General features: G+C 41.8%; 2 protein-coding genes across 5 annotated transcripts in view; one reads left to right on the plus strand and one right to left on the minus strand.

Annotated features, from left to right (window-relative positions):
- Positions 1–3,137, minus strand: part of LOC121168158 (protein FAM104A-like) — a 37,783-nt gene extending 34,646 nt beyond the window's left edge. The window contains exon 1 of the mRNA XM_040997988.1: positions 3,051–3,137. Coding sequence (XP_040853922.1) covers positions 3,051–3,085 — 35 coding nt within the window. The 5' untranslated portion in view covers positions 3,086–3,137. The remainder of the gene's footprint in view (positions 1–3,050) is intronic.
- Positions 763–20,291, plus strand: ALAS2 (5'-aminolevulinate synthase 2). Of its 4 annotated transcripts, XM_040997937.1 has the most exons (11): positions 763–877; positions 5,492–5,687; positions 6,316–6,438; positions 7,199–7,309; positions 8,472–8,694; positions 9,255–9,439; positions 11,910–12,089; positions 14,559–14,723; positions 15,278–15,546; positions 17,068–17,230; positions 20,011–20,291. In XM_040997937.1, exons 2-11 carry the CDS (start codon positions 5,507–5,509, stop codon positions 20,172–20,174), a joined length of 1,764 nt encoding a protein of 587 aa, XP_040853871.1. In that variant the 5' UTR covers positions 763–877; positions 5,492–5,506; the 3' UTR covers positions 20,175–20,291. The 4 variants fall into 4 exon arrangements, with proteins under 4 accessions (XP_040853871.1, XP_040853889.1, XP_040853898.1 ...); XM_040997955.1 differs by lacking the exon at positions 14,559–14,723 and having other exon boundaries at positions 777–877; XM_040997964.1 differs by lacking the exon at positions 11,910–12,089 and having other exon boundaries at positions 777–877.
- Positions 20,292–21,263: the final 972 nt, after the last annotated feature.

Consider the following 21,263-nt stretch of genomic DNA (forward strand, 5'->3'; position numbering starts at 1 on the left):
AGGGTCCCAAGGCTTTGGACCATCCTTGATTGCTTTCCCAGGCCACAGGCAGGGAGCAGGATGGGAAGCATGGCCGCCAAGATTAGAACCGGTGCCCATATGGGATCCCGGGCGTGTAAGGCAAGGACCTTAACCACTACGCTATCGCCCCGGGCCCAACCTCACATTTTAATTGCATATTCTGCGAGGAAGAAGTGGTAAATTCTGGCACCAGGTTGCCTAAGTTTATAGTTAGGCTCTCTGTCTTCACTTCTCCAAGCCTCAGTTTCTTCATCTGCACATGGGAATAACAGTAGCTATCACTTAAGTTCTTTAGGAGGCTTAATTAATCCATGTAAAACATATAGCCAAGGGTCTTGAGCAGAGTAAGCCCTCAGTCCAAGTCAGCTGCTGTTTGTTTGGAGCAGGCACTCTGCTCTGTATTTTCTGTGGGTGATGTCACTGAATGCTTCCGACAGCCTGAGCTGTGTTCTGGCGAAGCTGTTGGAACTCCTGAGCAAACACTGTATTCTAGAGTCTGAATCCAGAGCCCTTCCATCTGTGCTACAGTAGCTTCTGGGTTTTATTTCCCCTCTTGCCATCATTGAAGGTCAGAGAGATGGTTTAGTTCCACGTGTCCTAGGTCTGAATGGAGGGACTGTTCCAAAGCCCAGTTAAGTTATTTTACTACTCTAGAAGGAAAAGCCAGAGCTGAGAGAGGGAGAGGGGAGGGGGCTCCTCTGGGTTTTATCTCTAGCACAGGCCTGAGATACCTTTCAGGCCAATACAGGGCAAGAGAAGGCGGGGTGGGTGGAGCTGAGGCAGGGAAGGGATAAATGCCAGGTCCTAGCCCACAGCACTCACCCGTGGTTCGTTCGTCCTCAGTGCAGGGCAACAGGTAAGAGCCGCTGGTGCCCTCTGTTGTGTCTGCCTGCCCCACTCAGGGATGCCCGTACTGACGCTGTGCTGACCAGATTGGACTTTCCCCTTGTCCGTTACAATCTGTCATACTGAGTTTTTTTTTTCTGACCTCAATTCTCTTCCTGCTATTCCCTGTTTTCCCACCCCCCCCCCTTTTTTTTCTTTTCCCCTTTTTTGTGTTTTGTTAGTTTTCACCTTTCTCCCTTTGACACCTTTTCTTTGTCCAGCTGACAGCAGAGCTCAAAGGATCAGAACCTAGGGGACAAGACATAGGGAGGAAAAACTGAGTGGATGTAGCAGGAATGGGGTAAAGAGTCCAGTCCTGGGAGACTCGGGGAAGAAATGAATAACTGACAAAAGTAAGGGGAAGGTGGAAAAGGAACGTTGTGTCGCTGTGCAGAAGCGCGACAGAGTTGTATCCTCACAATTCCCTGGGTGAACTTCAGCTTTGCTCTCAAAGGGGGAATTTGGTCTAGGACTTCCACTTCACTCATTTTTATTTTGTGATGTTCTAAGTTTTTTCTGTTTCTCAGAACCTCTGATTCCAGGTATTTAAAGTTAAATATGTCTTTCTTACCTGACTTTTCCTTTGCCTATTTCCTCATGATCTGTCACTTTGGTGGGTAGTGGTTGCTCAAAAGGAAGTAAGGCCTGATACATCCAATTCCTGAAACAAAGTGATCACTTGCCCTCCAGATCTACTTGATTCTTGAAAAATCGGGTCCAAAAGGGAGAGGAGTAAGCAATGCTGTGCTGAGTAGTTTTGCCTATCTGTTAGAGTTGAGGCTAGCTCTGGAATTGTAGATTGGAAACTGATGTGAGTAAGGACTTTAAAGACACATGGCAAGCCTTTGAATAATGAATGATCTGTCATTTGACGTGAAATTTCAACATCATTTCTTTGGCTGAAAGCATTGCTTTAAGAGGATCCTTAGCAAGGACTTTTACACAGTGGGCACATTAGTTGTTAAATGGAGGAATGAATGAACAAATGATTGAATGAATGATGGATGATTGTTTAATGGTGTCTGATCTGTTCTTTTAGTAGACATTGGTCACAAAAGGAAAATGTCCTGGAAATGAGTCTGTGGTTCATGTACTACAGCAGATAAAGGTTTGGATCAAATCTTTACTCAAGAAAATGTGTAGTAATATTTGAATCACAGATCAATAGTAGTTTAATGAATGGTCTCTGGAATGACACTGCCTAGGTTCAAGCCCTTCTCTTCCTGATTGTTAACTCTTTGACCTGGTCAATCTACTTAATATTTGGGGGCCTCAGTTTTCTCATAAAAAGGCTGTCATGAAGATCAAATAAGTTGAAGCATGTGAAAAGTTTACAACAGAGCCTGTGGCACAGTGAGGGCTCTGTATATATTTGATTATGAAAATCAGATGAGATCTATGAATTATCTGATCCCAGGTCTACAGAGATACTGAGACCCAGAGAAGGCAAGCACAGTATATTTACATAATAACTTACAACAGGATTGAGACAGGAAACTGGTCTGTAGCTTTCTAGATCTGGCCTGATATGAATGGCATTGACTGTGTCTTTATAGAAAATAGAGAAAATAAAAACACTAGCTAACACTTATTCAGTATTTACACCGGGACAGTTAATCTTCATTATATGGACTATCTAACTGAAACTTCACAACATTCCTGTGAAGTAGATAGTCCTTGTTATTATCTACATTTTATATATATGTAAGAATTAAAACAGGGAAGTCACTTTTCTATGGTCCCAAAATGAGTGAGTGGTGGAGCTAGTTCTGATTGTAACCCAACTAATCTGATCCCAGACCTTGTCTCCTAATACTCTATTATCTAAAATGCTTCCTTGATTCAATTTACTCACTCCAGTCTCATGGTAACTAGTAATATAGAATGGAAATAAATCCCAAGATACCTTGACTTGAGCTTGTGGGTCATAATGAGGGCTGGGCAGAGTGAGGCAGGACAAATTCTAGGAAAGGAATATCAGAATAAGAGACTGGAACTGGTGCCTGAAAGAACTTGAGAATCCAGCAAATTCCAAGAATCAGTTTGTATTTCCCAGGACCTTGAACATATCATGATCAAAAGTCTCTTAGAGATGATGAACACATTAAACTCTTGTTTTTATATATGAAAGGACTGGAATTCACCTCCAATCTTGAGGAATTTCTGATGTTGGTGTCATGATTGTTGTAGATGTTGCACTTGGAGGGAAGGAGTGGACAGGATGCCAGAAAGCTGGCCATCTGCTTTCCCAGTCTGTCTCTGGCCTATCCACCTCTCTTACCACCAATAGCCAGGGCCAGCCCATGCCAGATGCTCAGACATGATTCCAGGAAGGGGCTCTGCTTCTCTCCCACACCCTAGTCTCAGCTTAGGGAGTGGACAGACCCCAGTGGAGATAAACTCTGGTAGCTTTATCTGTGGCTTGCAGGCTCGTCTTCAAGTGTTTCAGCCTTCACAGGCTGGCAGGGGTGGGAACCTCATAACTACAGATGTGAGGGAGCCACTGGATCCAATCCAGGCATACTTATATTTGAAAATTGATAAAAACCAAGACCCAGAGAAGGAAAATGACTTGCTCAAGATCTTAGAGTTTGGGGGGAGTTGGAATAATAAAACTTATTGAAAACATACTATGTGCCAGACACTCTCCTAAAGATTTAATATGGGTTATTTCACTTAATCCTTCCAGCAACCTTTTTACCTTTGCGAATTTCAGGGCCCATATGCCTTCAGCTTATGTACTAAACCTGGCTGCTGTAAAATGCTGTGAGAGTTGGGGGGGCACCCTGGTATTGAACATGGGAAGAAGACTGTTTTGTGAGACACAAGAGGACTTGCTCTATGTGATCAAGAAGGGAAGGAGGTGAAGGAAGTTGCCATATGAAAGCAAGGTCACAAGTTCCTCCTGCTCACATGTGACTCCCAACATAAGGCTTTATACACTGTGGGTGCTGTTAGCATCTACTCAGCTAGCCTTCTTGGCAGTGCCAGGGTCTTAACCCTCTTACATGCTCCCATATCATGCCTATTATCTTGTGCCTTATCTTGTTTCGCCCAAGTTGGCTCTTCAACTTGCCCTTTCTATTTAAATCTTTCTCCCTCTTGTTTCCTCTAGCTGATTTTCTATTGGTACCTCTTAGCCCACTCTCCTCCAAACCCTCTTCTCTATCCTTTAACCACCTCTCAGTATCTATCTTCTGATGTTGTCATGTACTCTACTCCCTTATGCTCTTCACTTTCTATCCCCTAACTTTTCTCTGTTGCTTAGCCCTTCCTAACCTCTGAAGAATTTCTTCTTCATCTTTGGGTCTGACTCCATCCCTGCAGGATTCTCTCATCTTCTGCTCTTGGTTTCATGAGTGTTTATGGAGCCTCCAGGCTCCTAGATCTCCATGTCCCCCTCTGCAGTTGTTTGTGTGCCTGTCTGCAACCCTATTCCTCTTATCTCAGTCTGTTTTCCCACCTGTCTGTATTTCCCATTGGCCTCTTGTTTTTCTGTGTCAGTTCTCTCCACATCTGTTCACATCTCTGCCCTATGTACTTACCCTCTTCTTTGATCTTTTTCTCTCCTTCAGTTTGTTTTTCTGATTCTAGCAGCACCATCACAAAACATTTCCTCCTTTTAAAATCTTTTCTGTCTTATTTTCTTCCAACTCTGCCTTCTCCACCAGAGAACCTGTTCATTCATTCATTTACTCTTATATTCAACAAATATTTCTTGAGCATCTATGTGAAATCTGGTTTCTCTCCTCCTAATTTCCTCCTCATTCACTTTGTCTCCTTTACTTCTTCCAGTGACCCACAGAGTACTTTTTTGTGTCTTGTCCTCCAGCTCCCTTGGGCCTTACTTTCACCTCCTTCTTTATCTGTGTTTATTCAAAGCCAGAAGCAAATCTAAAGGCAAACCCAAGATAAGAGATTAGTTGTCAATACCTTTCTAGCCATAAGTTTGGTTTAACTTAACATACTGGTCTGGGGACAAAGTCTGCAGGGCCTAGGGCCCTACTCTTTTTTCTTGTTTCCTAGAGCTCCTTAAGCTGTCCCCCCATAGTCTCAAGCTCCTTCTCTCTCTCTAGCCAGGTTTGATTAGGAAACACCCTTGGATCAGCCTCAGGAGTTCTGGCCTACAGCATCTGTTTGTATTAGCAAGCTGAACCTTCACTTGGTTGAGGTCAATATTCATAGATTCTTCTCCTCAAGGCTTGGTGTTTGCCACCTCTCCTCCTGCCACACACAACACTTTGGTGAGCCTCACCATCACAGATGGGGTCAGTGGCAGAGCCTAAGAACCCAGGTTTTCTGATCTTCAGCTGGAACTCTTTCTTTCCCTCCTTTGCTTCATGCTGTTTCCTATTTGTTTCTCTCTCTCCTTTGCTTCATGCTCAGTTTCCTATTTCTTTCTCTCTGATACCCTAATGCTATGTTTTAACATTGGGAAATAAGTTCTCATGAAGAACTATAGGGCATGTCTAAGGGCAGCAAGTTGTGGGTGGGCAGCTAGGGACAAAGGGTCAAACATGGGAATGACCTTTTGCTTATGGCCAGGCTCTCACAATCCAATCTCATCTCTTCTAATCTGCTACAGGACTTCGGGCTCAAGATGGTGGCAGCAGCCGTGTTGCTTCGGTGCTGCCCAGTTCTTGCCCAGGGTCCCACAGGCTTCCTGCGTAAGGTGACTAAGAATCATCAGTTCCTGTTTGGTACTGGACGCTGCCCCATCTTGGCTACTCAAGGACCAACATGTTCTCAAATCCACCTTAAGGAAACCAAGGCTGGAGAAAGTAAGATGAGGCTGCTGGTAAAAAGGGGAGAATGGGCCCAGGAATTAACGTTTCGAATCATACTGGGTGCCACTGCCTAACAATTCAGAGGGTTCATGAGAAAAGTATTAAGGCAGAATAAATTAGCTTAAAATATACCCAGTGTCTATCTTGTTTCAGGATCTCTAAAAGAACCTCAGTCCCATATCCCCTTAAAACTCCTTAAAATTGGCTGAATGGACTGTAGACCCTGTTGCTTCAAGATACATACCTTTGCTCTTGCCAAGCTATTCTCTTTCATATTCTGTGCCAGAATAACTCATAGTTCTCATTCAAAAGAGAGCTTAAGAAGTATCTCTGTGAAGTCCTAGACTTCTAGTTATTCAATTCCATTTCTGGGTCATGTCGCTTCCCTCTTTGAGAAGCCCATCTCCCCTCACATTCTAACCCTTTACATAGCATTTTTTTTTTCAGTGTATGTCATTCTAACCAGCTTAGGAGAACCCTCTAACCTAGAGACCAGATGCATTTATCCTCTGCGCCTTCCGTACAGCCTGAGATCAGGCTTTGGGATACAGTAGATCTAGTGAAGTTAAACTACGCTTATGACTAGAAATGTGCCCACAAATAACCTCTTATCTTTGCACAGACACTCCACCTTGGACCAAAGGCCACTGTCCCTTCATGTTGTCAGAACTTCAGGATGGGAAGAGCAAGATTGTGCAGAAGGCAGCACCAGAAGTTCAAGAGGATGTGAAAGCTTTCAAAACAGGTTGGAGTCAAGTTCCATCTTACCCGATCTCTATTCTTAATGCTTGAACTTACTTTATCATTAGTCTGACACTAGTTTAGTCCAAGAGCAGCTAGTGTACATCCCATAATGGGAAGTTCATTCTTTCCCAGGGAAGCCATTGTAGGCAACAGCTTAGACTATGCGCTGAAGTATATCCTTCCAGACACACAGATGGAACTTTTGAGCCCACTAGAGGTCTGCCTCCTCTCTTCCAGGTGGCTAAATAGATCTCAACAGGTTCAGCTTCCAGATTTAAGCAATTTTATAGCAATCTCAACTTATACAAAAGAACAAGCATCAGGGGTAGATATAGCCCTTAGAAAAGCAGAAAACCACAGGTCAATTTAATTCAACCACTTGAGAGATGGCTAGACTACTGACATCTTTTATAGATTCTTTGGGGATGCTATTAATGGCAAAAAATTAAAACAGAGATTTAACAATGTATGGAAAAGAAGAAAAAGGTTTATTTCCTTGTACCTACCTGCCAAGTACAGGACCCAGGATAATTGCCCATTACCTTACCTAAGGGAGAAGTGTGAAGTCATGTTTCCTGACAAAACAGGATTTGTCACTTGGGGAAATGAGTAGGACTTCTCTTTGCAGATTTCTCCTCTTTGTAACAAGCTTTGTGACTTTATAAACTTGAATTTTCATATATTACGTTGAGCTTAAGCAGAGCAATATTTGTTTCTTTTTCTCCCTATCCATGGCGAATAAATTCCACACTTCCTCTCAGACCTGCCTTATTTCTTGGCCTCAACCAGCCCGAGGAAGCAATTCTCCAGTCCCCAGGAGCCAGAGCAGATTTCAGGGAAGGTTACACACTTGATTAAAAACAACATGACTGGTGAGTCTTCTGAAGTTGCAATAAAGGGGCTGATTGGAATAAGGAAGGAACACTGAAAGGCATCTAGCAGAATAGAGGAAAAGGTAGGGAAGAGCTTTGAAACTGAGTTGAAATTTTAGTGCTTGCACTTGCTGGATATGTGTGCTTTGGCAGGGAAGCCACTTTCCCTCCATGGTTTTAAAATCTCTACCTCAAGAGGGTGTCATAAAAAATTACAATTATGTTTATGGGGCTGTTTCTAGCTTGTTATTAGGCCTCAATTAGTATAAGGTTTACTCTGATTATTTCTTCTCCATGCTTCCTTCAAAAGCAGAAAGCTTTTTTGCCTTTCTTATATGTGTTTATATCCATTTTATAATAAAATTAGCTTTATTTTGCCAAAAATAATTATTGCAAAAATAGTTTTCAACAAATACATATTTACAAACTGAGGATGTTACAAATTTACAGCACCAACAGCCATATAAGTTGCTGTCTGCAACAATGACGTCTCATGTGTGAAGTCCTAGAATTTAACAAACCCTTTGGAATATATTTTAATTTATCCTGAAAATAGCATTACCATAATAGGTAATGTAATAGGTTAAAGGAATCAGCTCCAAGTCACTTGGTGGACATTTTCCTGATGTATGGCATTGGTCAAATTATTTGCTCTCCTTTTGGCTTAGTTACCTCTTTTATAAAATGAGGGTAGTAACCGAACTTTCCAGTTAGAGTTATTGTGCTTGGGTATATTATGTGCTGCTTGCAGATGCTCACAACTGCAAAGAAGGTATTGAGCCCCATTCAACAGATGAGGAGACTAAAACTAAGAGGGGATTTGTGACTTGCTCAAAGTCATACAACTAACACAACTAGGTTTATAAATTAGAGATGAAAGTAGTAATTCTAGTAAGAATGCTTACATGTTAACCTGGGGAATAGGGATACGGTCATCCCAAGCATAGGAAGTCTGCATGACTATGTGCATGAATTACTAGCAAATGAATGAGTGAGCAGTGATGGCTGAGTGAAGCATCGTAAACTAAATATGGTCAATGACAGAGTAAATACATGTATATATTTATTACACTAGATAACTCAAAACTCAACAGCATGGATACAATATGCATTAGCTAGAAAGAGATTTGAAATGGATTTTCTTCATCCTCATCTCCTACAGGAAATGAAGCCTTTGGTTATGACCAGTTTTTCAGGGATAAGATCATGGAAAAGAAACAAGACCACACCTATCGTGTGTTCAAGACTGTGAACCGCTGGGCTGATGCCTACCCATTTGCTCAACACTTTTCTGAAGAGTCTGTGGCCTCCAAGGATGTGTCTGTCTGGTGCAGTAATGACTACCTGGGCATGAGCCGGCATCCTCGAGTCTTGCAGGCAACACAGTGAGTAATAGCGTCTGGGCCATGAGCCATGGGGTCACATCCAGAAAAGACTTGAAGACACACATGGAAGAAAAAAGCATAGTTTGCTTTGGAAATATGGGTTCTTTTGTCACCCATTTTGCCTAAGATCTTGAAGCTTGTTTAATCCTTACATATGAACTAGTACAGTTAAACATGCTTTCTAAAGCCTTGAGTGTCCAGTGCTATGAAGAATGGGAAGCCAAGCATGGAGCACTCTGCATGAGCTCTTTACCTACTGGAGAATAGTTATTGCTGGAGATGGTGTGTGACTTCCTCTAGGTCTTCCAAGCTGCTCAGGTTCAACTAGATTCTTCTTCCATTTCTGAGTACCCCAAGACTTAAAAGGAAGGTTCATATATTCCTCTTTTTCTCATCCTTCCCTCTACTTTGCCACATAGGATACAACAGAGCATTTACTAGGTCAACATTAACCTTTAGAAGGAATGGTAAAGTACCCTGTTATTCAGATTCTGACCAGGTGTTTTTGTTATTATTATTATTCTCTTTCTTTTTTACACTTCTGTTTTTTTCTTGGCCAGGGATACCCTGCATCGTCATGGAGCTGGAGCTGGTGGAACCCGTAACATCTCAGGCACCAGTAGGTTCCATGTGGAGCTTGAGCAGGAGCTGGCTGAGCTGCACCAGAAGGACTCAGCTCTGCTCTTCTCTTCCTGCTTTGTAGCCAATGACTCAACTCTTTTCACCTTGGCTAAGATCCTGCCAGGTAAGCCTGAGGCCTGGTCTTTGTTCAGGGATAGTATGTTGCAACAAAGCATCCAGTCTCACTGTCACTATTGCTCCTTTCCTCTGAGCTCACTTGCTCCCATTGTTCCTCTTTCTTATGCTCAGCACTGGATGATGACATCTCCTGTTTTCCGGCCTTATGAGCCTAAGCTGAGGCCCACTACTGGGCAATATCACCCACCTTCACAGAATGCTAACACCATAAATTCATCACTTCCCAACTTATCAAAAGCCCTTTTATATCTTCACTGAAGCTTTTTTTAAACTTCCCTCTTCTAAAATTTTCAACTACCTCCTCCTTCACTCTCTGCCAATAGCCTCATATCCTATTTCATAAACAAGTTACCAGAAAGAAACTGTATCTATCGCCAACAATCCTGTGAACTTATTTGATTAATCATTGACTCTTCCACATTTTCTCCCTCTACAATGAAAAACAAGATCTACCCTACCCTAAGCCAACACCTTCATCCGCATAGTTGATCCCATCTTCCCTCAACCATTCTCTACCCATAGCTAGAGATGTCCTCACCTCAGTTGCTTTGTCATCTTTTCATTACAGTCCCAACTCCTAATGGCATATCTCCATCTTTCCTAGCCATCTGGGGCTCATACAATTGCTCAGAGAAGAGCTAGTAAAGATTTAAAGTCCCTAGCCTCTACTGGACTCTATGCTCTCCAATAATATTGTTTCAGCTCTCCAAGTCCCCAAGCTCTCAAGCATGCTGGAAAGTTTTGCCCAAAATCTTTGTCTTCAGCCTTCTTATGCTGCTCTCCTCATCCACAGAATACATCACCTCATTCTGAAAATTGAAGATTCCTAATTGTAATGTCCTCAACTCACAGCTGCAACAAACCTAATCACTCACAAAAATCCCATCTGTTCCTTACTCCTTTTCTCTTGTTACATGGAAGAAGTTCCCCTTTTCCTGTCAAACAGCTTTTCACTTGGAGTTCAGTGTCCCATTTCCCTCTTCCCTTCTTAGGAACACAGCCTACTAGCTCTACCCTATATCTTCAGCTTCACCATATCTTTAAATATATTTTAATCTCATGTATATTCAAAGCCATTGTCTCGATCCCTTATCACCTTTTAGCTACTGCCCTCTCTCCTCCTTACAACAGGCAAACTGCTTGTGAAAGACAGCTACTTCCTCTTGATTCTTCAGTACATAGTAGATACCACTCCTATTTCTTGGAAAATTTTTGCAAGGTCACTTGTAATTCCAATCTAAACTCCACAACTTTGGGATTTTGTTCAATCAATACTCCCTTAGCCATTGCAACTGAACTTCTTTGCATCTCTACCGACAGCATCTTTGCCTAGGCAAGCATCATTTTCTTGATTTTTACCTTTGCCTTCCTAGAATCTATTTTCCCTGGCAGTCAGAATGATGCTTTAAAAATATAGATGTAAATCTATCTACATCATTCCCCTGGTAAAAACTCTAATGGGCCTGCACTGTCCACAGCACTGGAATGCAGATTCCTTCTCATGGTTTCTACAACTCTCGTAAATATGGATTCTATATATCTCTTCAGCCTTATCTCTTGATAGTACTCCTCTTACTCATGTAATAATATAATCATTAACATACTGATTCACTCACTTATACACTGCTTGTTTATTCATCTATGCATTCAAAAATGTTTACTTAGCATATACTATGCCATATTCTAAGTTCCAGAGACAGAGTTTTAAAAAGAATGTTTCTTCCTTTGAGAAGCCAGGGCTCATTTTCTCAATTTAATATCACTCTTATGAAAGACCAGTTCTTCGATGTCAGTGAAGTATTGGGGACCAGCAATCAATTGTCTCTACCAATCTATCACTCCCCATCTGTTTTCCAGCTTAGTAGAAATTCCTACATTCCTTAGTTTCTAGAGAAAACACTTCTCTGTAGACCTTAAATTTTTCACCTGGACAATAAAGGGGCTGGCTCTCACATTTACTAACTTCCCTTCCTGTTTTACATGCTACAATCTTAGTATTATAAAATGAAATCCTGATGAGTATCCACATCTCTAACTATCAGCAAATGTGTGAATCTGGAAAAGGTAGGCTCTGATCCAGATCGAGAAGAATCAGTGTGCATCAGCAAGCATACTGTAGGATAGATCTCTTTCCAAGCCTTGATCTTACACGTCAGGGAAAGGTAACAAGAAAGTTTAAAGAGTCCTGAGAAGTAAGTTTTCCTCTGCTACAAGATAGCCACGAGGCCAGATTGGTGTGTTAGAAATGACTGGGAGGCAGGGAGATAAGAATTTTTTGGCAAATTCAGTCTTTCAAGAGAGGAAGGGGCATTACAAAATCTTCTGGAAGGAAAGGAAGCAGAGCTGAGTCTTCAAAGGGAAGAGAGGGTTGTCCTTCTTCCCCTTTCAGGTCAAACTGAAGGTTGACATGGGAAGACTAGGACAGCAGTTTAAGGATTGTCTATCTGGTTCTTCAGGGTGTGAGATTTACTCAGACGCAGGCAACCATGCTTCCATGATCCAAGGTATCCGTAACAGTGGAGCAGCCAAGTTTGTCTTCAGGCACAATGACCCTGACCACCTGAAGAAACTTCTAGAGAAATCCAATCCCAAGACACCTAAAATTGTGGCCTTTGAGACTGTTCACTCTATGGATGGTATGTATAAGGGTATGCTTGCTAGTATTGGTCTCAGAAAAAATACAATGGTGGGTGATGACAGCTAACATTCATAGAGTATTTTATGTTCTAAGCATGATTATTAGAATCTTACATGTGCTTAACTTACTTAATCTTCTATGAGTTAGGTGCCATTATTTTTACTTTTATATGAGAAAACTGAAACATGTACAAGTAAAATAAGTTGCCCAAGGTTATACAGGTAAAAAATGCCAAGGAATAGAAGCACTTATTATGTTTACCTTATAGGTAAATATCCTATATCCTATAAACCATAACTCCAATTTCTTGCACAATACTCTCTCCATTAGAAATTATGTGCAAGTTAATCATATCAGTATCTGCTTTCTACAAAGCATAATTTCACAAACAATTACCTAGGATTTTTCAAGGTCCATTATGAAACAGTGGAATCAAAACAGGTTTTCAAATGAGGCAGACTTCAATTAAAATCCTGCCTTTGACATTTACTGCCTAGATGACCTTGGTTTACTGTTTAGATCTGCCACCTTCAACTTTCTCAAGGTAAAATATCTACTTATAAGAACCAGACGTGATGGAAGCCATTCCATTTATTGTGCTTCAATAGAGAAAACATGAGCTTTACTCTCCTACCACCTTTCTTTTTCCAACTAAAACAATCCCAAAGCTTTCAGTTGCTGACTCTATTGAGCAGAAATCATGTTTTAAGCATCCCCTTCTGGATTTTTTTAAAAGGAAGGCCTGTTGATTTGATTACCACTTGCCATTTTTCCAACTGAAAACAGAGAAGTCCATAGCCTTCCCCTGCTTTAACTAAAGTACTATTAGCATCAATGCACAGGGTTCTGGCACTGGATTATCCATGTTCAAATCCCACCATGACATGTACTATCTTGGTTAACTTTCTTAATTGCTGTGTGTCTCAGTTACCCTATTTGAAAGATGAAAGTAATAATGATAGAACATCTGTGAGAACCAGAAGATACGTGAAAAATGACTATCATTTCGCTTCTATGTTTCTCCAACATCATAAAGTAAAACCATCCTTTTTATATAGTTATAACACTAAGACTATTCAACTTCATTTTTCCTCAAATGCCAATCACATTGGGAACATTTTACTTCCTTACATTTGCAAGTAAATGATTTCTTTTTAAAAAAAAAAAGTAGAAAATGTCTATACTGTCAATGTTTAGGAGCTGATTTCCTCCCATTGAAAAGACACTTGAATCCTCACAATGTCTTGTTTCAGAACCCATGGCCTGTAGGTGGCTCCCATTTTGTTGTCTAATCAGTTATGTGCATTCTTTATTCCTGTTCTAGAGCCCCTGTTTCCCCATGAACATATTTCTTTCGTATTCCAACTCCTTGTACTTCAGTAGTTCCCAGGAGTACACAGGGATAAGGAATGGTACAATATGTGTGCTCTTATATATTCAGAATGGTCACAAGGTCTATATGCATGAGATTCACAGCTATTTGATGATCTTATAAATGACTGTCAACATAGAAAATATGTGGAAAACATGGAAAAATGGAAAACCTGAATACAAAATGGAAGGAAATATAGAGATTACTTCTAATTTTCCTTCATTTGATAGATTGAGATTGAGCATAAAAGGGGGAGCCTTTTGTAAACATCACTGATAGAAACAAGAGGAAAATGCATTCACATAGAGACAGAAAACATAGAACCGAAATCACAACAAAATATAGAAATAGACACAAGGGCACAGAGAAAGATGTTCTGGAGCTGAGATAGTCATCAATATCGGCAAAAGGACACAGTGGGAGAGAAGACAGGGCAGGGAGGAAAGGAAGGGAAAAGAAGGGAAGGCAACAGGTGGAGGGAAGAGAAAAGTAAAGGAGGAAAGTGAAAAAGGGGGAGAAGTAAAGATGACAAAGAGGTAAGAAGGTAAAAGAAGAAAAAAAAGTCTGATAGAAAAATAGAGACATAGAAAAAATTATGGAAACAGGCACAAGAAATAGAAGGGGGGCAAGAAAAATGATATTGGCAATGCTGTTAACAGCAGCTGGCCAAGGTGACATCTACATGAATTAAGCTGGCAAAAAAAAATCATATGGGATAATGCCAACCCTAGATGAAAGAGCACAGAAGTTCAAGAAAAAACACAGACACACACACAAACACACACACACACAAGGCAGAGAGACCAGAAAAACAGCAGAACATAAACATCATCAAAATAAAGCAAAAGTATAAAGACAGCCAAGTCCTGATCCAAGGTTGGGGAAAACACACACAAAGAACTTGGGGTGGGGTGAGTGCAGGAAGTCCATACATACATCAAGGTTTCAAATAGTCTCAGCTGAGGGGAAGGTGGACACCCTCCTCTCTACAACACCCTTTTCCAAGCCAAAGCAGGTACGCATGGGAAATGCTACATTGGAGATAGGTCTGGGGGAGTGTTACGGCCACTTATCCATCCCTCTGGCTTTGTTCAGGTGCCATCTGTCCCCTGGAGGAGCTATGTGATATAGCCCATGAACATGGTGCCCTGACCTTTGTGGATGAAGTCCATGCTGTAGGACTGTATGGATCCCGGGGTGCTGGGATTGGGGAGCGTGATGGAATTATGCATAAGATTGACATCATTTCTGGAACTCTTGGTGAGTGAATGCCTTGGACCACCCTCAGAAAAAAATCCAGAGAGATCCTTGCAAGAACCTTTTCTTTTTCCCAAAGCTGCAGGAGCTGTTTGGGTAGAATCTATAACCCTGTGTGACTGTTCCAGATTCCTTCGCTTTACTTCCATCCCACTGCAAAGCTGCTGAGAAAATCTGGGGCAGCAGAGGGGTGGGGGAACCGAAAGGACCTTGGAACTGGGCCAAACAGCCAGGTTAAACCTAAGTGGAGAGTTGTTTCCAAACCTTTCCGCCATCCTAGCCCCAAGTTTCATTGTAGCTCCTTGCCTGGCCTTAACCAGCTAAAGGTCTCCACCCAGCTCTTGCCTATCAAGTCATTGCACGTGGCAGGATTAGAAAGCCCTATCACAAGGCAGCAGAATTATCAGCCCTGTCTGCCTTGTCATGGACAAGAGATGAAGAAGGTTGGAGAAGGAAGTAGGGAACTCTGGTCTCTGATGCAACTCCTTGTGTTACCTGGGAGCAAGAATTTGTTCTTCTGAGGACTAATCTTGGGTTTTGTTCTTTTCTGTTTCCAGGCAAGGCCTTTGGTTGTGTGGGTGGCTACATCGCCAGCACCCGTGACTTGGTGGACACGGTGCGCTCCTATGCTGCAGGCTTCATCTTCACTACTTCACTGCCCCCCATGGTGCTCTCTGGGGCCCTGGAATCTGTGCGGCTGCTCAAGGGAGAGGAGGGCCAGGCCCTAAGGCGGGCCCACCAGCGTAATGTCAAGCATATGCGCCAGCTACTAATGGACAGGGGCCTTCCTGTCATCCCCTGTCCCAGTCACATCATTCCCATCCGGGTGAGAGCCTCATCCTGCCCACTATCCTCCCTATGTCTCTCTTCTGGAATCCTTCCCGTATCCAGCAAACTGATAAACTGATAGCTGCTGCTATAAACTTTTAGCTTTTTTTTGTTAATGACACTCCTTATTGCCACCTTTATTTTCCTTTTTTAAGAATCAGCCATTTTGGTTAATTATTATTATTATTATGCAACTTATCACAATTCATCAGACTGCACCCAGACCCTTATTATGCTGAGTACTCACAGCCTGTAATTCAGTATTTTTCACAGTATGGCTTGGAATCATCAGTGTGTCAAAAAAAGCATTTTAGTAGATTATGACTAATACTTAAAAAAATATGGGTGTCAGCATTTGACTTGGCAGTTAAGATGTCCATATCCCACATCAGAGTGGCTGGGTTCAATTACTGGTCCTGACTTCTGATTCCTGACTCCAGCTTCCTGCTAATGCAGATTCCCGGGAACTCAAGTAACTGGGTTGCCATCCACATAGGAGACCAAGATTGCACTCCTGTCTCCTGACATTGGTCCTACACAGTCCCAGCCATTTTGTGCTTTTGAGCAATGACTAGTGGATGGGAACTCTCTCAAATAATTTTTTTGAAAGATAGTATACAAAGTGTTGGAGTATATCATACATTGTAAGGGTATCATTTTTTGATAAATTTGTTTCAGGCACATATGTATATACATATATTTGTGTGTGCATATGTGTATGTAAAGTCATTGTATAAAATGAATTAAAGGAACCAAATTGTTAAATGACATCTATTTGTGTGAATTAGTAAATAGTATTTGAGAAAGATATTTATGGTAATAATTTTATGGATGAAAAAGAGATAGTCATACCTCAGTATCCAAGGGATACCATGTCCCAAGGATGCTCAAGTCCATATATAAATGGCATTATATTTTTATATAATCTACACACATCCTCCTGTATACTTTAAATCATCTCTAGATGATTTATAATGCCTAATACAATGTCAAAGCCATGCAAATAGTTGATATATTGTTTATGGATTATTCAGTACAAATGCATTTAAAAAATATTTCTGATCTGCAGTTGATTGAATCCAGGGACACAAAACCAAGAAACATGGAAGGCTGACTGTTGCCACTGACCCTGAGGCTAACCCAATGGCCCCCTGAGAGACTGAATTTTATAATATCTGTTATTTGAACCAACACAATGATAACAACCAGAAGTAACCCGAGAAATATGTCTTTCACCTTAGAAGTGCCCCACATTAACCTACTAGCTAAATAAAATCACACTCTGGAAAGTGTCAAAACAAAATCCATAATATCACCTCCACCCTTACTCCCTTCAAACCTACTGCTAGCTCTGGACTTCTTCTCTGCAGAAATTCTGAAACTGTCACTAAGTGTCTTATGAATAATATGTCCCCAGATTCAATGTTGTTCCTTGATCTGGTTCCCTTTACACATCCAATGGAGCTAGGGATGATGAGGAGAGGTTGGCAGATACTAACAGTCTTTCTCTGGATCCCAGGTGGGTGATGCCGCACTCAACAGCAAGATCTGTGATCTCCTGCTCTCCAAGCATGGCATCTATGTGCAGGCCATCAACTACCCCACTGTCCCCCGGGGTGAGGAACTACTTCGTCTGGCACCCTCTCCACACCATAGCCCTCAAATGATGGAAGATTTTGTGGGTAAGTCCTCAACATGGGGGTCCACATACTTCCCCAACCTCATCCCAGGATCTGAAGAACAGATCTCATTCAATTTATATATATTTCCAGAACACCTACTGCATGTCAGTCTTGAAAAAATTGGGGTCACAAATCAGTGAGAAACAGATCTTAGATTTGTAGGTCTTCTGTTTGGTTGAGGAGAACATGGTAGACATAAAGATGTGAAGCAGTTATCAAGACTAAACAAAGACAGGGCACAGGGGAGTTGTAGAGCAGAGAGGAAGTTCTGGCAGGATACTAGACAGGCACCATGCTTGAGGTGTAACTTCAGCTTTGTCCTGCAATGTGAGTGATATTGACCCATGAGAAGAAGTGGTGGGGAAGAGGTATTCTTAGTAGAGGCAAGAGCATGATGGAAGGCAAGAAAGGGAGTTAAGAAGCAGTTTGGGGTTATTGTAACAATAAGCAGGTATTACTAGAATGCAGGGATAAACAGTGGGGAAGAAGAGTGTTAATGCATGAATCTAAAAAGATAGCTCAAGGCAGGAGTTGGACTGAGAGATGTATGGAACTGAGTCGTTAATCATTCACCTAAAGTGTACTGGATTCTTCTTGCATGTAGTTTTCAGCCCAGGTCTAGGAACAGAGCAGGTGCTCACTGCAGACCCACAGATGAGATATGCGGGTAGTCTCTGTAGTGTTACAAAATTACAAAGAGGGTATTCACTTATGGCTAGAAAGGATGGAAAGTCTGAATTGCAGAGGCTTTATGGGTGGGGAAGCCCTTTTACATGGATAATCAGGAAAGTCATTCCAGAATAAGGGAACCCCATGAGGAATGACATATAGACAAGCAAGCAGAAGGCATGTGTTGACAACACAGCCTCTCTCACCTCTTCCTCTGGCTTAATTCCCTTCATCTCAACTGAACTCGGGCAGATTTTGATTATTTAAACAAATACCTATCAAGAACATGCTAAATGCTAGACATTGTTCTAGGTGCTGGGGATCCAGGAATAAACTGACAAGAAGACACAAAATCTACCCACTGAAGCTTGTACTGCAAGGGGCAGGTCAATCGAAAACTCAAAAGTATTTTTTAAAAAGCAGATTCATAAATGTATTCGCTTTTCACTGCTTTAATGAAATATCTGAAACAGACTAGCATTGTAAGTGAAAGAAATTTATTTGGCAAATTGTAATGGTGGATTACAATGGTGGGAAGAAATGAACACATCTCAAAATACACAGAGAGACAGAAAGAGAGAGAGAGAGAGAGAGAGAGAGAGAGACTGATTGATTCAGAGATCAGGTTTGAGCTTCATAATTTATTCTTTTGAGTAGTCACTTCAGGAGACCAGTACTTCTTTCTGAGAGGATCATATCCAATGACCTAAGGCTCTCCCACTGGGCCCCGCCCAGAAAGGTTCCATCATCTCTCACTTCACCACATGGAGGCCTAAGTTACAAACGCATGAAACTTTTGAGTGTGGAGCACAATAAAAACATATCCAAATAATAGCAGATAACATAATAATTTTAAGTTCTATGTTTTAAAACATTTTTTTAACAGGATAAACAGGCAGTAAGTGCTAGAGACTGGGGTTAATTTGGAAGGCTATAATATTAGAGTTTCTAGTATAGAGACTCATTGAGGTGACACTTGAGCAAAGACCTGGTGAAGGTAAAGGAGTTAGTTAGGCAGGTATCTAAGGGAAGGGAATCCCAGGTAGCAGGAACAGCCTAAGGCAGGGAAGCCTCTGCATTCCTTTTAGATTTGAGATATAATGAGTGTACATTGAGTAATGTGAAGAACTAGATGACAGAAAAATTGAGCAGACTGAGGCAATGTGGAGTCAGATTATGGAGAGTAACCATAAACTGCTGGAACGATTTTTGCTTTTGCTGAAAATCTTTGGAAGGATATTAACAGAAGACTGACATCTAACTCAGGTTTTAACAGAACTGCTGACTTCTATGTTGAGAACACAATGAAAGGGAACAAGAGTTGACAGGCAGACACAACAGGGGGTTGTTGCAATATTCTAGGTGAGAAGCAATGGTAGCTCAGATCTGATCATAGTGATGGAGGTGATCATAAGTCGTCCTATTTTGAAAGCAGAGCCAATGGTATTTGCTAATATGTGGGTAAGAGAGAAAGTGAAAAATAAAGATGGTTCTAGCATTTTTGGACTGAACAACTTGAATTGTCATCAACTGATACGAAGAAGGCTTAAAGTAAAGCAGGTTTGGAGGGTAGAGACATGCGTAGCTCAGTTGTGCCTGTGTTCAGCTAGATATATAGGAAAGCCATTGATAGGCAAGAATGGATATCAAGAGAGAAGTCTGGCGTAGATATGAGGATTTCAAAACGGTCAGCATGTGATAGAGTTAAAAGCATGAGATGAGATCACCACGGGTATGAGCACAGAATACGTTCTTCCTACAACTGGTCCTCTGAATTGCCACACCTCCCAGAACACCCCCTCCTTAGGTTCCCTTGCATAGCACTGATGACACAGTCTTCCTCACCACGCTGGTTTTCAAGGACAGATTCACTTGTCCATCCATAGTACAAGTACACCAGGCCAGGCAAATATGTTTTCAAATTGTGTCAAGGAATGCTTCCCGATCTTTTACACATCCAGTAGCCACAGATGGTAACACTCAAGCAAAGAGATACTATTTCCAGCTCCAAAGAACCTCAAAGGGTTGAGGGAATCAGTATCATGGTACAGCTGGGGATTTAGAAAAGCTTTCTAACCCATTCTTTCCTTTCTCCTTCCTGCAACCTTTAGAGAAGCTGTTGGCAGCCTGGACTGAAGTGGGGCTGCCACTCCAGGATTTGTCTGTAGCTGCCTGCAATTTCTGTCACCGTCCCGTGCACTTCGAGCTCATGAGCGAGTGGGAACGTTCCTACTTTGGGAACATGGGGCCGCAGTATGTCACCACTTATGCTTGAGAAGCCAGTTTCCTCACATCCTTACTTCACCTGCACTTCTCTTGAAGCTGAGCCTCCTCCTGCCCTGTTTTGTTGTGTGCCTTTAGCTGACTTGAGCCTGAAATAAAAAGCAAACTGCAGCATCTATAGTCTTTTCTGAGAGAAAACAGGTAACAAACCTGACTCCCTCAAATTAGCAGATCATATATCACTTGTTGGCTGACCACACCCATTTTACTAACAGCGAATCTAAGATCCATAAAGGGGGAGGCAATGGCCATTGCCTATACAGCCAGTTCTACAAAGAAACAAGACGTTTGGCAGACTGATGTGAAATGGCTTTTTCCTATTGCTCTCAACAAAAATCCTTTGACCCAACCTCGGAACTCGAGCTCCAGGCAGCCCCTGGAGCTTGGACACACTCAGCCCTAACCAAACTACCTGGAGGGAAGCAGAGGCTCCTCAAAACTCAGGAGGTTAATTTCCAGAAAGGGGACGCTCTTCCTCATCTATTAGTTTTCTTCCCTCCCACAACATCTTATAGAATAACAATAACCAGTCATTTCCAAGATAAGAGTTGTGGATTTAGCAAGCAAGCTGTTCAAGATAATATTACCAAACTTTTCAGGTCACAGCACACAGCCAACAATAATGCGACACATTTGGAGGAATCTTCTCTGAGATGGGTGTGACTCCAGTCACTGTCTGTCAACCCTGTCTCCTTCCACCCTGTAACCCATCTGTGGCAGCTGGGATATACCTTCCCTGAATACTGGTGGCTGGAGGTAACATAGAGCCCACTATATTTCTGCCACAGTATACCCATCCATACCCCTTCCTGATCCCCCTTCAGCACTACAGGGAGCCCCTGCAATCCAGTAGGGCCAATATGCTTACTATCACTCACCTCTCCTCCCCTTCCCTGGGAGTTAGATCATGAGTCTGCAAGCAACTAGAAAACTCAGTATTGATATAAACTATACCATTCAGTACAAAAATCCAGTTTTGATATGAACTATAATACATCCAGTAACATATATAAGCTTTGCTACTCAGTATAAAACCCAGTATTGATATTAGCTAAAATACTCAGTATTAAACCCAAGATTG

This window comes from Ochotona curzoniae, unplaced genomic scaffold, assembly GCF_017591425.1.
Source record: "Ochotona curzoniae isolate NIBS_2020 unplaced genomic scaffold, NIBS_Ocur_1.0 contig_1274, whole genome shotgun sequence".
Classification (NCBI taxonomy): Eukaryota; Metazoa; Chordata; class Mammalia; order Lagomorpha; family Ochotonidae; genus Ochotona; species Ochotona curzoniae.